The 15,130-nt window shown below is 43.5% G+C and overlaps 7 protein-coding genes across 9 annotated transcripts; 5 read left to right on the plus strand and 2 right to left on the minus strand.

The window, feature by feature from the left end:
• Window positions 1-671: 671 nt before the first annotated feature.
• LOC117139720 (40S ribosomal protein S13) lies at window positions 672-1,625 on the minus strand. Its single transcript, XM_033302290.1, has 3 exons — window positions 1,517-1,625; window positions 1,164-1,291; window positions 672-1,101 (listed from the first exon to the last, which is right to left on the minus strand). Exons 1-3 carry the CDS (start codon window positions 1,537-1,539, stop codon window positions 797-799), a joined length of 456 nt encoding a protein of 151 aa, XP_033158181.1. The 5' UTR covers window positions 1,540-1,625; the 3' UTR covers window positions 672-796.
• Window positions 1,626-1,831: 206 nt separating this feature from the next.
• On the plus strand, window positions 1,832-2,658 carry LOC117139655 (COP9 signalosome complex subunit 8). The gene is made up of 4 exons (XM_033302158.1): window positions 1,832-1,955; window positions 2,016-2,080; window positions 2,129-2,304; window positions 2,364-2,658. The coding sequence occupies exons 1-4, from the start codon at window positions 1,899-1,901 to the stop codon at window positions 2,612-2,614; spliced, it is 549 nt and encodes a 182-aa protein (XP_033158049.1). The 5' UTR covers window positions 1,832-1,898; the 3' UTR covers window positions 2,615-2,658.
• A 342-nt stretch (window positions 2,659-3,000) lies between these two features.
• On the plus strand, window positions 3,001-7,016 carry LOC117139414 (serine/threonine-protein phosphatase PP2A 65 kDa regulatory subunit). 3 transcript variants are annotated; one of them, XM_033301817.1, is made up of 8 exons: window positions 3,002-3,357; window positions 4,029-4,182; window positions 4,244-4,662; window positions 4,722-4,796; window positions 4,859-5,624; window positions 5,686-5,958; window positions 6,642-6,686; window positions 6,754-7,016. In XM_033301817.1, the coding sequence occupies exons 1-7, from the start codon at window positions 3,274-3,276 to the stop codon at window positions 6,644-6,646; spliced, it is 1,776 nt and encodes a 591-aa protein (XP_033157708.1). In that variant the 5' UTR covers window positions 3,002-3,273; the 3' UTR covers window positions 6,647-6,686; window positions 6,754-7,016. The 3 variants fall into 3 exon arrangements, with proteins under 3 accessions (XP_033157794.1, XP_033157708.1, XP_033157626.1); XM_033301903.1 differs by lacking the exons at window positions 6,642-6,686; window positions 6,754-7,016 and adding an exon at window positions 6,148-6,475 and having other exon boundaries at window positions 3,001-3,357; XM_033301735.1 differs by having other exon boundaries at window positions 3,003-3,357; window positions 6,642-7,016.
• A 392-nt stretch (window positions 7,017-7,408) lies between these two features.
• On the plus strand, window positions 7,409-11,117 carry LOC117139580 (inactive pancreatic lipase-related protein 1). The gene is made up of 6 exons (XM_033302033.1): window positions 7,409-7,524; window positions 9,335-9,503; window positions 9,564-9,630; window positions 9,758-10,165; window positions 10,403-10,777; window positions 10,846-11,117. The coding sequence occupies exons 2-6, from the start codon at window positions 9,476-9,478 to the stop codon at window positions 10,988-10,990; spliced, it is 1,023 nt and encodes a 340-aa protein (XP_033157924.1). The 5' UTR covers window positions 7,409-7,524; window positions 9,335-9,475; the 3' UTR covers window positions 10,991-11,117.
• A 226-nt stretch (window positions 11,118-11,343) lies between these two features.
• LOC117149367 (WD repeat-containing protein 82) lies at window positions 11,344-12,444 on the plus strand. The gene has a single exon (XM_033316770.1). It carries the CDS (start codon window positions 11,415-11,417, stop codon window positions 12,366-12,368), a length of 954 nt encoding a protein of 317 aa, XP_033172661.1. The 5' UTR covers window positions 11,344-11,414; the 3' UTR covers window positions 12,369-12,444.
• Window positions 12,387-13,673, minus strand: LOC117149350 (mitochondrial ribosome-associated GTPase 2). Its single transcript, XM_033316769.1, has 2 exons — window positions 13,518-13,673; window positions 12,387-13,451 (listed from the first exon to the last, which is right to left on the minus strand). The coding sequence occupies exons 1-2, from the start codon at window positions 13,659-13,661 to the stop codon at window positions 12,450-12,452; spliced, it is 1,146 nt and encodes a 381-aa protein (XP_033172660.1). The 5' UTR covers window positions 13,662-13,673; the 3' UTR covers window positions 12,387-12,449.
• Window positions 13,674-13,916: 243 nt separating this feature from the next.
• Window positions 13,917-15,103, plus strand: LOC117150823 (haloacid dehalogenase-like hydrolase domain-containing protein 2). Its single transcript, XM_033317889.1, has 4 exons — window positions 13,917-14,063; window positions 14,116-14,412; window positions 14,468-14,684; window positions 14,738-15,103. The coding sequence occupies exons 1-4, from the start codon at window positions 13,927-13,929 to the stop codon at window positions 14,900-14,902; spliced, it is 816 nt and encodes a 271-aa protein (XP_033173780.1). The 5' UTR covers window positions 13,917-13,926; the 3' UTR covers window positions 14,903-15,103.
• The last annotated feature ends 27 nt before the right edge of the window (window positions 15,104-15,130 follow it).

The raw sequence follows: 15,130 nt of genomic DNA on the forward strand, positions 1-15,130 counted from the left end.
CCCTCCCATGAATTCGAAACTGAAAAAGCAGTTCCGCAAAGAAAATAATGGCGTTGTTAACGCGATTAGAGGCCATCAGAGATTCAAACATCCTTAGCCATTCTCTTTAAAGAACTACCACTGTACAATTGTTAACTGTGTGCTACCCCCTGGTGTGACACATATGTACAAGCATTTGTATATATTTATGTATAAATGTGATTTGCAGTTTCTTGCTGCAAACCATGCAACAAGTGAATGTTAAAGAGTGGAACATTCCAATTTCGTTATTTGGATAGGTGTTTTTAAAGTTATAGAGCCTAATCTCCATTTCGAAATTTAAAACACCTCCCTAATTAGGAAATACAGTTTTAACACACCAGGAATTAAAAAAAAATACGTTCAGCTCTAACAATCAAGGCATAAGCGATGATCACGACATACATAAAAGCATTCCCAAAGCGCACTTTCAAAATGAATTTATCATGTTGTTCCTAAAAATATTATGGTATGACACAGACCTGACTTGGCTGCATATATTTAAAAGCATTTTGTGTTTCAGTCCACATCCTCTAAGCTGTTTCTCAAAGTTCCATTATTGGGAATGCCGCCGAATTAGAATTAAAGCTAACACAGGTAAATAGTATCAAATTTGAGCTTGGAAATCATTCAAGTAAATAAACCACACATCATTTGTTTAGTCTATAAAATAGTTTCGATTTCCAGTTTTATTTGTTGGGTTTATTGCTTGTACATTGATGGAAATGTAGGACCCCGCAAGACTTGAAAACAAACTACCAACTAGCGAATCAAGAACTTAGGCAACCAAGGCGGAGGCGGTGCTCGACTCGTATTTCCAGTTGGGGGGCAGGACGCTCTTGGTCTTGTAGTAGCGGGCCAGGCGGTGGATCCTGGACTCAACCAGAATCAGACGGAACTTGCCGTCCTTGTCCTTACGGTTGCGCTCCAAGTGCTTGCGGATGGCGACGGCCTTCTTGATCATGTGGTACAGATCCTCGGGAATGTCGGGCTTCAGACCCACCGACTTCATGATGCGCAGGATCTTGTTTCCGTTGACGAAACGCACCTGGGCAACTCCGTGCGAGTCACGCAGGATGATGCCTGTAAAAACCGGATTCCGGATAAACATAACCTCAAACAACAACATACTCGAAAGTACTCACCGATTTTGGAGGGAGTCAGACCCTTCTTGCCCAGCTTCTTGATCTGGTCCTTGACATCCTCGGCGTTCAATTTCAGCCAGGATGGGACAGTGCGTCTGTAGGGGAGGGCTGATTGGGAAATACCCTTGCTGCGAACGAAATACACAATTGTTAGTGCGCGTTTATGGCGGCTCTTGTCAAACGCGAATACGTCTGCACCATGTGCTTGCCATTGCGATCGATAATTAACCCACTAAAACCATCGGGGAAACGCATTTAACACATTCATTCGTTCGACCCGCACGGCAGACACATTTTGCATGCATTCAGATTGGCCCACATGCATGGAAAACAATGAAAAATTGCATTTTTACCCAGGAGCGTGCATACGACCCATCTTGATAGTCTAGTTTTTTACACCGAAAAGAAGGTGGAGACTTTTGGCACGTTGACAGCTCTACGATTGTGGAGACCTGTCAAAGCAGCTATCGATAATGGGATGCTTAACGATATTTTTTTGAATGCGCTTACAATATGTTGTGATATTCAAAACTTTAATTTAAGTGTCTATTAATGGACTTATTAATGTGTAATAGAAAGCTATATTGCTTAAATGTTATTATTCAGCTATCGATATTTGTATACTATTGTTAGCTAAACTCTACACAAGAACAGGAGTGCTTTGGGAAGGTTTTATTTCTTGCAGCACGCTAAACGGTCACATTATTGTTTCCCGACCAAAAATTTACCAATAAAATGCATTTAAATAAATATAGTGAAGTAGTGGAACGGCTTGAGAACGAGGAATTCGAGGTGAGTGATTGTTTAATATATTCACTACAGATGGAATTCTTGAAACCCATACTTTCACAGCAAGTCGAATTAGGAGCTGAAGTCTACCAGCAATTACTTGCTATTTATCTCTATCAAAACAAACTGTAAGTGATTGATACAAAAGAAATATATATTTTAATCGTGTGCTATAGGGCCGATGCCAAGTTGTTGTGGATGAGAGTTCCAGCTAACCTAAAGGATGACAAGGAACTGATCCAACTGAACCTGCTCAATATTGCCCTGCAGAACAATAACTATGCCGATTTCTTCAAACACATCAAGTATGAGTGGTCGGAAAGAGTAAAGTCACCTGTGGAGGATCTTCTAAGTATGGCTATACCTAAAAGCTTACTAACTGGTTATAAAACTCACAATGTATCTACTTAGATAAGCAACGCGAAGAGCTGTTCAAACTAATGGGCAGCGCTTATGTGTCCATTTACCAGCACAATCTACTGGAATTGTCACTAATGTCGGAGGACGAATTGAAACGCGTCTGTGCGGCCTTAAATTGGACTGAGGAACTGGACGGTGACCGGGTGATCCTGAAGCCCAAGGTTCAGGAAGCACCACCAACTCGTGGAAACGATGACCAGTTGCTTAAGTTGACCGAGTTTGTAACCTTCCTAGAGAATTAAGCCTCAATAAATTTCAATTTTTGTATAAATTGGAAGGAAAGTTATGGTCACACAGCCTGAGTTAATCTAAAAACAACTCGATTAATATCGTTATTATACATATTTAATAATGTAAGCTAAATTGCCGAATTCGCGCCATTGGGTTTTGTACCAATTAGCTTTTGGAAGTATACTAAAAAATTAAGAATTATAAAATAAGGCTCTAGAATTATAATTCACCAGGTAATCAATGCAGATATTTGTTCATATTCTTGGACTAATTTAATAAGTATGATTTAATATTCTTCAGAATTCACTTAAATAAAATATATTGCAGAAAATCGATCGATGCTACCGCCCTGAAACACCGATAGTATCGAATAATCATCGATATGCGTTCCACCTCTACCGTTGTGTCACTTGAAGAAAAAAAATATTAATTTGCACCAACGACGTACGTTTTTCGTTCGACAGAATAGCAATCAGCGGATAATTGTATGGATTATTAGAAAATTTAAGGCGACGGAATATAGTACATTGCGAAATTATTTTGTAACCTTGAAAAAGCAATCTGGGAATCGCCAGAGGGCCAAATCGAAATCGTCGTTTGCCTGCACAATAGAAAACCCGATTTTCAGTGCGTTTGTGTTTGTGTGTGAGCAGAAGGAATAGCGGAAAAAATGGCAGCAAGCGACAAATCGGTCGACGATTCACTATATCCCATTGCGGTTCTAATCGATGAACTGAAAAACGAGGACGTTCAGGTTTGTCATGTTCTAGACCCCCAAGTCCAGTTGTATCTCGCGAAGAATGTACAGAATTATTCTAGTGATTGAATTTTGGATAAGCGTGCCCACACTCCCTGCTCTATGTGCGATTGTATTTGTGCAAAAATGCGTCACTGTGTGGGTGTGTGTGCATGGGCATTTGTGTTGGTGCGAGTGTGTGCATCGAAATTATACCGAATTTCGATATACACAAGATTAGCGCTTTGCGAAAATAAATCTTACTATTATCAATTAATTGCAATTATCGGTATACGTGTTTATCCGCTTCTTATTTGTAGATTTTGTTATCCTTCATTTATGTATGTATAAGTATAAGTTTATTCGCATTTTTTATTTGCGAAAACAATTTACAACTGCGCGTTTTAAAAATAGATCAACTTCAATCAATAGTAATACCATTACTGATGTTAAAATGAGATAGTAAGATGAAGTAATTTCGTTACATCGAATAATCTAATCACTAATCTTATCTTAAAAAGATATCTTAAGTAAATATATGTGCTACGTTTTTGTTTGAAAATTCTTTAAATAAAACCAATCAGCCCTATCAATAATAACCTCAAAATCGTAGAATTATTTATCACTTATCCTACATTTGAATACCCTACTAAAATAATCATTTTTTATTTTGCCCCTTACCAAAACAGCTTCGGTTGAACTCCATCAAGAAACTGTCCACTATTGCACTCGCTTTGGGCGAGGAGCGCACAAGGTCCGAGTTGATTCCCTTCCTCACCGAGACCATATACGATGAGGACGAGGTACTGCTGGCCCTGGCCGATCAACTGGGCAACTTTACGAGTGAGCAAAGATATATTTCCTGCCAAAACATTTTCAACTATTTCCCGCCATTATTTTCCAGGTCTCGTTGGTGGACCAGAGTTTGCCATGTACTTGATTCCGCCCCTTGAGAGTTTGGCCACCGTAGAGGAAACCGTGGTGCGAGACAAGGCTGTGGAATCTCTGCGGACCGTGGCCGCTGAACACAGCGCCCAGGATCTGGAGATCCATGTGGTGCCGACATTGCAGCGATTGGTTTCCGGTGACTGGTTCACCTCACGCACCTCTGCCTGCGGCCTCTTCTCGGTTTGCTATCCACGCGTCACGCAGCCAGTGAAGGCCGAGCTGCGCGCCAACTTCCGAAAGCTCTGCCAGGATGAGACACCCATGGTGCGCCGTGCAGCAGCCAACAAGCTGGGCGAGTTTGCCAAGGTTGTTGAGACCGAGTATCTGAAGTCCGATTTGATTCCCAACTTTGTTCAGCTGGCACAGGATGATCAGGTAAGCACCTAAATCAACTTAAGAATACTTTAAAATATCAATCCTTACCTAATTTTCAGGACTCTGTTCGTCTGCTGGCTGTAGAGGCTTGCGTCAGCATTGCCCAGCTGCTGCCTCAGGATGATGTAGAGCACGTAAGTGGATCAGCGCTGAAATCGCTAATGCTTGTGGCTTACAAAAAATATTTCTTACTTAGCTGGTTCTGCCTACGCTGCGCCAGTGCGCCAGCGACTCTTCCTGGAGGGTGCGTTACATGGTGGCCGAGAAGTTTGTTGATCTGCAAAAGGCTGTGGGTCCGGAGATTACTCGGGTGGATTTGGTGCCTGCCTTCCAGTACTTGCTCAAGGACGCCGAGGCCGAGGTTCGCGCTGCAGTGGCCACCAAGGTGAAGGACTTCTGCGCCAACCTGGACAAGGTGAACCAGGTGCAAATCATCCTTAGTTCCATTTTGCCCTATGTGCGCGATCTTGTATCGGACCCCAACCCTCATGTCAAGTCAGCTCTGGCCTCGGTGATCATGGGTTTGAGTCCCATGCTGGGCGCCTATCAGACTGTGGAGCAATTGCTCCCATTGTTCCTTATTCAACTCAAGGATGAGTGCCCAGAAGTGCGCCTAAACATCATCTCAAACCTGGATTGCGTTAACGACGTCATCGGCATCCAGCAATTGTCACAGTCGCTTCTGCCCGCCATCGTCGAGCTGGCCGAGGACTCCAAGTGGCGTGTGCGTCTAGCCATCATCGAGTACATGCCTGCTCTGGCCGGTCAGTTGGGTCAGGAATTCTTTGACCAAAAACTGCGCGGTCTCTGCATGGGATGGCTCAACGATCACGTGTACGCCATTCGTGAGGCAGCCACCCTCAACATGAAGAAGCTCGTCGAGCAGTTTGGAGCTCCCTGGGCCGAACAGGCCATAATTCCAATGATCCTGGTCATGTCGCGTAACAAGAACTATTTGCACAGTAAGTTATCGAATTGAAATTGAAAAGATCTATGTATGCTGATAGTTCTTATGATTTTTAGGAATGACTTGCTTGTTCTGCCTGAATGTTTTGGCAGAGGTCTGCGGCACAGATATCACCACCAAGTTGCTGCTGCCCACAGTTCTCCTGCTTGCCGCTGATCCCGTTGCCAATGTTCGTTTCAACGTGGCAAAGACCCTGCAGAAGATCTCGCCCTTCCTGGAGGCCAGCGTCATTGATGCCCAAGTAAAGCCTACACTCGACAAACTGAACACAGACACAGATGTGGATGTCAAGCATTTTGCTGCACAGGCCATTGCCGGTATAGCTGCAGGTAAGCAATAAACAGTCTGATATATTTATAATCAGGGTTTAGCAGGGATAAAAAGAACAATATAAAACCTTTTTGAAACACAGCAAATTGCATTACCACAAGTTTTAAAGTATACAGGGAATCTGAGAGTTACACGTATTCATGAAATGCCAGCTAATAGTAAGACTTTTAATTGAAATCCTGCCGTAGAATTGGAACTGAATGTGTTTAGAACGGCAATACCGCCTTGCATGGGCGCAAAAATTGAAGCGGCAATGGACTCAAAGCTGATCGTGGAACCGCCCCGACAGCCGGAGGCAGCTGACAATGACATTTTGCAGGAGATGAATGGCAAGGCAGCGGAGCCGCCCACGCTTGATTCGGAATGTTAGAGGATGAGTAGCCAACCACATGACGTGTGATGTGCCTCCCGCTGTCTCCAGCCAGTTCCACAAGCCAATGTGTTTAATCCTCCCCGTCGTAATCATATTCACATTTGATTGTTTGTTTGTTCAAGATAACCAGGCTAGATGTCCGATCTGATTAAAAGTGCGAGTGCAGTGGTTCAAGTTTTTAACCGATACTAATGTTGTGCCATATTTTTCTGTCTCTTTCCCGGTATCATCGCCACCACCACGTGGTTATCTCACCATTCCCCACTCTGTGTTCGTCTGCAATAATGTGTTTTGTATATTTGTTTGCAGCGTAATCAACCTTCTTGCATCTTTTTTTATTCTATTTTTAAAAATGTATGTATTTAACGCCGGCAACAAAACATATTATGTAGCAACAACACTTAAGAACGGAAAATTGTAGTGGATCCCGGAAGGTGTTAAACGCTGCAGCCGATGCTGGATGAGGGATGAATGGAGCCAGGAGTCAAAGGAAGGAAGAGGAGAATCGGAGAATCAGCATGGGAGGAGACCCACTAAACGCGACACACAACTAAACATTAATACTTACATACTTATATTATATATAAATTACCATAGGCATAACGATCATTATTAAAAACATTTGTAGAGTTTGGAACATTTGATCGCATCTGAATGCAAAAATAAAATTGTAGTGAAACAATATCACAAGACCTATTGAAATGTTTAATGTGGAGGAAGTGTAACTAGCAAAGTTGAATATTTAACTCCTAAAATGTAATAGCAAATTCTAGGTTTGATTTTGCTGTTCAAATTTTGGAAATGTAATATTTTCCTTTTTAAGTTTTATATAAATTTTAAATATTTGGCAGGTGCATTGATTATTTTTAATTTTTGAGAGGTATGGCTATGAAAAGCATAGATTACAAACAAAATACTGTTAATTTATTTTGAAATTGCAGCAGTAAACGATTTTGACAGCAAGTTAGCTAGGCTGATATCGATAGTCGCCAAACAGACACCTGGCGATAGTTGGGGCTTCTTTTTGTTTTTTTAATTGGATGATGGTGGTGGTGGTGGCGAGCAGTTTCTAGCGAGAGATCAGTTGGACTTTTGCGACGAAGCGATACGCTTGTTTGTTTCGCCGTTCCGCTGCGCGTTGGCCAATGTTTGCCTAACTCTCGAATCGAATCCCGAATCCGAGTGTGGACGCGTAAGTGCCATTGAATTATTGCGTCTGGCGCTCGAGCGCCATCGAATCAGATGCGGCGTGGAATGTGGTGGAGTCAATGGGGTGATCAGATGCAAATTTGATTGGGCAAATGGGTGGAACCAATCAATTGTGTGTGCATATATGCAATAAACCGAGGTGTTTGTGTGTGCCCAACCAAACACACAGCCAAATGCGGAACATTATCAGTTTACCCACGGCTGTCGCAATCTCCGCGTCCATTTCCCGTCCACTGACCTACGATCCACCTGCCCCCGTGGACGCAACAAGTGTCCGAATATTTATAGTCTATGGGCTATGCATTAATTACTCGCATATGTCAAAAACGCTGAGCTGTTATTACAATTAGTGCTTCATTATTTTGCCCGATTTCCCCAAGTGGCGCGTTTCGCTAAGCGTTATTTTTTACCTTCCGCCAAACACTTGGCGCCGATTCGAACCCCTCCATACCCTCGAAACCACTGATACCCTCCTCCATATCTGACGGCTAATTTTCCCCCGATAAGCCGGAATATAAATTGAAGTGCTCTTTATTTATGTCCGCGATACAACGGCGAAATCGAGGCAAAAAAAAGGCCGGTACTTAAATTACGATTGCGTTGGGCAGGCAACGAGGGTCAGGGGTCTTCCATTTCGACATATATCTATGTATATACATCTATAAACATTTCTACAGTCCAACTTCCCTCAGTTAGATATGTTGTGAGTAGGAGATTGTCAAGAATGGTAGTTGTAATATTAATTTATTAGTTTATACAAGAAAGTTTTGACTTCATTGAAGTATTTATATAACTTATTTTAAAAAGTATTTGTATTTACTTGTACTTTGTATTGTACTTTGTACCTTAATACACCCCAAAAACAATGTATGCTAAAACTAAAACACCACTTTCAAATTTAATGCATTGAGAAAACAAATATAAACTAAACTTTAACTTTTGTTCCCACTTAGGGACGTTGGACTGTAGCTTACAAGTGTGTTTGAATGGCATTGCTGTAATTTCAAGTCTGCATATTTAAGCACTGTAGTTTGTTCACTTAGACCCCGGGTTAACGTAATCTGTGGCAATGGACAGTGGTCCCTGTAGCTGGTTGAACTGTCAAACATTTCCCTTTTTTATGATAGCCATATTACTAAGGTCAAAGTTACAGGGTCCACCCATAAAAAGACTATTAATTTTAGTGACAATAAAATGCGCTTAAATAGGTACTAAAACTATGCTTAAATAAACATGCTGTAATAGTCTAACTAAACCCATCATATTAATGGATCAATGATAGTTATGATGGTCTTTAAGTTTGTAATTTTCAACGGGAAAACTTTGTAATTATTCAGCTCAGTTGGGGAAACTCATTATGTTGCAATTTTAATTGATCGTGAATGGTGATTTGGAATTGGCTACCTGTAGAAATAAGTAGACTGGCTGGCGACAAAGCGTTTATTTTTATGGCTTTGATTCAATCACCATTGAATTAGTCCTCAAGTGCATAATGGGATTAGTGTTCGATTAAACTTGTTCAGCCGATAGAAGTGGATGAATAATATGGCGGAGATTTGGAATGTTCGAGTGACCGAAATCGGATGTTCCACCGTAGGAGCACATTAGCACATGAATGATGCATGGACAAGCAAAGGCTTGGACTCCCACACTGACTTTGCCGCCGTTGGGGCCACACTCGTGCGAATCACGATGCTCATGTCGCAAGGCTTTTTTGGCCGAACTCACCATTACTATCTTATCCGAAAAAGATTGAAATTTAATTAGAGTTATCAATTTCAATGGGGGTTTAGGCCACGCCACATTAATCCGGCCAACCGAGTGCCCGGCCCAGTCTTTGCCAATCACCGCATGGGACCAGAGGATATCCGGACAATCCACTGGCCACGTAATCAATCAATTTATGGACTAATAGCCGACAGCCCACAGAAAACATGCACAAGGCCATTAAAAACAAATCCAGTAAGTAAGTGTGCGAAAATGGAAAATTCCGCTAATACGATTTGGATAATTATTGAACAGGGCTCCTCTGCGGACTCAAGAACTCCAAGGCGGATCTGACGACAGCCAAGTTTATACTATATTATGGGTAAGAACTAATATTATTATTAGTATATATGTACAAAAATGATACATAAAGGCATGTTATTAAACTAAAATCCGAATTTCTTAAATATATTCCAGAATTCACCTATATCATTATCTTTTATCCACAGACCCACGGTGGCAGATAGCGATATCTATGACCTAACCGATTTCCAGAGTCTTCTGGAGGACGAGCACTTGGATTTGGGCAAGAACACCGTGCTCTATTTGCACGGCTACTTGGAAGATCCGGATGTGGAGAGCATTCACGTCATAGCCGAGGCCTATCTGGAGCGAAAGGATACCAATCTTATTGTCCTGGACTGGGGTGAACTGGCCGATGGCAACTACATTTTCGATGCCTTCCCGAACCTCAAACAACTGGGCCCAGAGCTGGCCAAGGTCCTGCTCAAAATGTTCGACCATGGCCTGGACATTGAGAAGTTCCACATTGTCGGGCACTCGATGGGCGGCCAGCTGGCCGGACTCCTCGGCCGAGAGATTACTAAACGCACCAAGGGCGTCAGAAAGATAAAAAGGTGAAATGAGCGTGGTTTGATTTGAAATTATTTATTCATGCTTGATTCGATTTTAGTCTTTGCCACTGGCAATTTGCCGACGTCATGATTATATTAGATATTAGATAAATAATTTCAAAGTCTACAGTTTAATACTTTTGTATTACCATATGGCAGAGATTCAGGAAAAGTTTTTTTTTAGAATCGTTGATCGGCAAGGTTTATAAAGCTTATATTGAATCATTTCTTCTTTTATAGAATTTCCGCTTTGGATCCCGCATTTCCGCTCTTCTATCCGGGCACGCACCTGTCTGCCAATGATGCGGAGTTCGTCGACGTGATACACACGGACGCCTGGCTGTACGGAGCTCCGACGAGCACGGGCACGGCGGACTTCTGGCCCAATGGTGGATACAGTCTGCAGCCTGGCTGTCCCAAGCGAAACTACAAGATGCTCAGCGACAACGATTTGTCCAGTCATCGGCGGAGCTGGTGGTTCTGGGCCGAGAGCGTGTCGGATCGGTATCCCATCGGATTCGATGCTGTGCCCGCCAAGAAATGGTCCGACTTCAAGCAGAACAAAATAGTAGAGAATTGCCCGCCCGTGGTGATGGGTCATCATTGTCCCACGACGTAAGTTCCTACCTACTTATATGCTTAGCGCAGAATGTAGTTTCATCATTTGAAATTGTGATTTTCAGAATTCATGGCGACTTTTACTTACAAACCAACGGACATACACCTTTTGCTCGAGGCAAGGAGGGCACTGTCTACGTTGACCCCAAGGATCTGCTGGGAAATACCCACAGTATCACCTGTGACTGCCCGTCGGAGAAAACGAATTAATAGACCATCTACAATTGCACTGTGTACATTATGAAATGTAGCTATATTAATGTTGTTGTTTCTATGACGCCTTACACCAACCACATTTTGCTTTACGAGAAAAATATACTTAAATTTTGTTGTTGAAGATATCTTTTCATTACTTTTGCATTTATAAATTATTGTTGCACTATTTGGGGTTTGAAATGAGTTTAATTTATTTCATTAGTTTTTCGTGGAGTTTCTATATTAGTTTAATTTTTAAACATCAATTTTCAAATAATGTAAATCGACTTGCTGGTTCCGCTCTTGGAATTCATTCCGGAACCAGTTCGAAAGTTGCGTTATCGATAAGACAGCTATCAAGACGTGAACCTCTGCCACCGATAACACCGCTTGCGACAATTCAGCATATTGACAACAAAACGAAATACCACAAACTAAAATGAAGATAAAACTAATAGATTCGGTGGTGCGAAGTTTTAAGGTGGCCAAAATCTTTCGGGAAAACACGGACAAGATCAACGCCATCGATTTTGCGCCCAACGGCGAACATCTAATATCCTGCAGCGAGGATGACCAGATCGTGATCTACGACTGTGAAAAGGGCACGCAGTCGCGCACGGTGAACTCGAAGAAGTATGGAGTGGATTTAATCCACTTTACGCACGCCAACAACACGGCCATCCACAGCTCCACCAAGGTGGACGACACCATACGCTATCTCAGCCTGCACGACAACAAATATCTGCGCTACTTCCCCGGCCACACCAAGAAGGTTATCTCACTGTGCATTTCGCCGGTGGAGGACACCTTTCTATCCGGCTCGCTGGACAAGACACTGCGCCTGTGGGACTTACGCTCGCCCAACTGCCAGGGACTGATGCATCTCTCTGGACGACCCATTGCCGCCTACGATCCCGAGGGCTTGATCTTCGCCGCCGGCGTTAACTCGGAAAGCATTAAATTGTACGATCTGCGGTCTTTCGACAAAGGTCCCTTCGTCACATTTAAACTTAATCAGGAGAAGGAATGCGACTGGACTGGCCTTAAGTTCTCCCGTGACGGCAAAACAATCCTGATCAGCACGAATGGATCGGTCATCCGGCTAGTAGATGCCTTCCACGGCACTCCGCTGCAAACGTTCACGGGCTATCCAAACAACAAGGGCATTCCCATCGAGGCGAGCTTCAGCCCAGACTCGCAGTTCATCTTCTCAGGCAGCACCGATGGACGTGTGCACATCTGGAACGCCGACACTGGCAATAAGGTGTCCGTACTGAATGGTGACCATCCGGGACCGGTGCAATGCGTTCAGTTCAATCCGAAATACATGATGCTGGCGTCCGCTTGCACCAACATGGCTTTTTGGCTCCCCACATCCGAGGAGGGCTTGTAGGCAATGATTCCCACTTGCTTAGCTTATAAGATTACAGTTTAATTTATAAATAATAAACCAACATAACATAAACAGAGGCCTCTAACTGGATTCCTTGGGCTGCTCCTTGTGGCGGTCGTATCCTTTGCGTATGCTGTTCAGGAGTTGTCCAAGATTATGACCCATTTTGGCACTAATGCCGAGCACGGGATTTTGCAGGCGACGTTGCAGTTCCTCAAAGTTGTTTTGGCCCTCTTCCACGTCCAGCTTATTGGCCACCACCAATTGCGGGCGACTGGCCAGACGTCCGCCAAACTGGCGGAGTTCGTGCATTAGTTGCTCATAGTGCTTCCATGGTTCCGGTGCACTGGCATCCAACACGAACAGCAGCAAGGTGCAGCGCTCGGCGTGCTTTAGGAACTGTATGCCCAAGCCCTTATTGCGATGAGCATCGGGCACGAGTCCGGGAAGATCGGCAATGGTGAGCTGGACATGGTCATCGTACTGGACGGTTCCCAAGTGCGGACGCAGCGTGGTGAAGGCGTAGGGAGCAACCTTTGGCTTGGCCCGTGTCAGTGCATTCAGTAGGGTACTTTTGCCAGCATTGGGGTAACCAATCAAACCCACATCCGCCATGCTGCGCAGTTCCAGAGTGTATGACAGATCTTCACCCTTGGGACCGTATTCACTGACTTTGGGACTTGTTTCCTTGTCCGTGGTAAAGAAGCGGTTGCCCTTGCCACCTGCTCCTCCTCGAGCGGCCACAAACATAAGATCCGCTTGTCCCAGATCACCGACAATTTGACCTTGCGCATTCCTGATCACCGTTCCGATTGGAACTTTGATCACAGAATGCTTGGCGTTCTTGCCATGGCAATCCTTGGAGCTGCCCGGCTCTCCTTCTTCCGCTTTCAGAATACTCCCCACGTGGTTAAAGTTGCGCACATCGTTAGAGGCCTGGAACACCACATGCCCGCCGTGGCCACCGTCTCCGCCATCTGGACCGGCCCTCTCATTGCACCATAGCTGCAGGAAGGACACGCAACCGTCGCCACCCTTTCCGCCGACGGCACGTATCCTCTTCGCATCGGAGAAGTACTGCGCCTGGAAATGGGGAAACAAAAGTGTGGCATTAGTTATGTAAATTCCATTTCAAGCTTATGATTCTACCTCTTTCCGGGTCGACTTCGCCTTCTTTGGACGCAGCGCAGATGCCACCTGACAATAGTTGGCTATGAGACCAATTGGTTTTGCATTTCTGGATATATCCAATGAAAATCGCGCAAGAAACGATTTGCCGGTAGAGAATAACATTGCTGAAGTCTTGTGAACATGGGCATAGTTAGAAAAATATGTAAAAGGGATCGACATATCTTAATCAAGTGAAATTAAATTAAATGATCTAAAGGTTGGAGAAATGTATTATATAAATATATTAAGATGTATTTTAAGAGCGGGTATAGTTTTTTTTAATTTTAAAAAAAGTATTCGAATCCCCGTCTACGCCTGTGGAAAATCACCTGCTGATACATAAACATATCGCGACGACTATCGAAAGCTATCGAACCAGCTGGAAATTATGTTTTTGTTATCCAGAGGAACGAGAAGCTTTCAACAGTTGAGAAAGATGTCTATTAAAGGAGCACTCATTGATCTCAGTGGCACCTTGCATGTGGAGGATGAACCTACTCCGAATGCTGTCGAAGCGTTGAAAAGGTGCTTAGCTAAAACCAAGATATTCGTAACTATATTTATAATTATCGTGCAGATTGCGTGACTCTGGCGTACTGGTGAAATTCGTTACAAACACCACGAAGGATTCAAAGGCCACTCTTCACGAACGGCTTTGCAGGATTGGCTTCCAACTTGACGCCTCTGAGATCTACAGCTCCTTGAGTGCCGCAGTCTCTTATGTGGAAAATGAGAGACTTAATCCTTACTATATTCTGTCTGAGGATGCACGACAGGACTTTCCGCCGGAGGACACTAGGCGCTATAAGGATTCAGTTGTAATCGGTCTGGCACCCAAGGCCTTTAACTATGACCAGCTGAACGAGGCTTTTAAGTGAGCATCCGAGCAAGGATATTCTTATCTCAATTAACGATTATCTCTGCAATAGCGTTCTGTTGGAAAACAAGAATCACAAACTGATCGCCGTGCATCAGGGTAAGTACTACAAACGAGCAGAAGGCCTGGCCTTGGGCCCCGGGTGCTTTGTCAAGGGTTTGGAGTTCGCTACAGGACGAACCGCCAAAGTGATTGGCAAGCCCAATCCTTATTTCTTCGAAGGAGCTCTGGATGGCCGGGATCCAGCCTCATGCGTTATGATTGGAGACGTAAGTAAAGTAAGGAATACATTTTGAAAACATAACGAATTCTTGATTGGCAGGATGCCAATGATGACATTGTGGGCGCCATGAGCATGGGCATGCAGGGAATTCTGGTCAAGACCGGCAAATATCTGCCAGATGTTAAACCATCGCCACCTCCAACAGCGTTGTTGGAAAACTTTGCAGAGGCTGTCGATTGGATTATACAGAAAAACCAATCTTAGGCTTTATTGGTTTCTGAAAATATGTTTATCGTGTTTAAAACATATATACTGACGAATTTTTTAGTTAAAATAGTTACTTAAAAAGACTTTACTGATATAGGTAAGGCTTAGATATAATCAAATGCTCAAAATAAGTTCAGTTCTGATTATAAAGTTTTCATGTGGAACATAATAAAGGACCCATTTTTAAAGTGTGAACTATCCTACTAGCCCGCATCATTTTTTAAC

This window comes from Drosophila mauritiana, chromosome 2L, assembly GCF_004382145.1.
Source record: "Drosophila mauritiana strain mau12 chromosome 2L, ASM438214v1, whole genome shotgun sequence".
Classification (NCBI taxonomy): Eukaryota; Metazoa; Arthropoda; class Insecta; order Diptera; family Drosophilidae; genus Drosophila; species Drosophila mauritiana.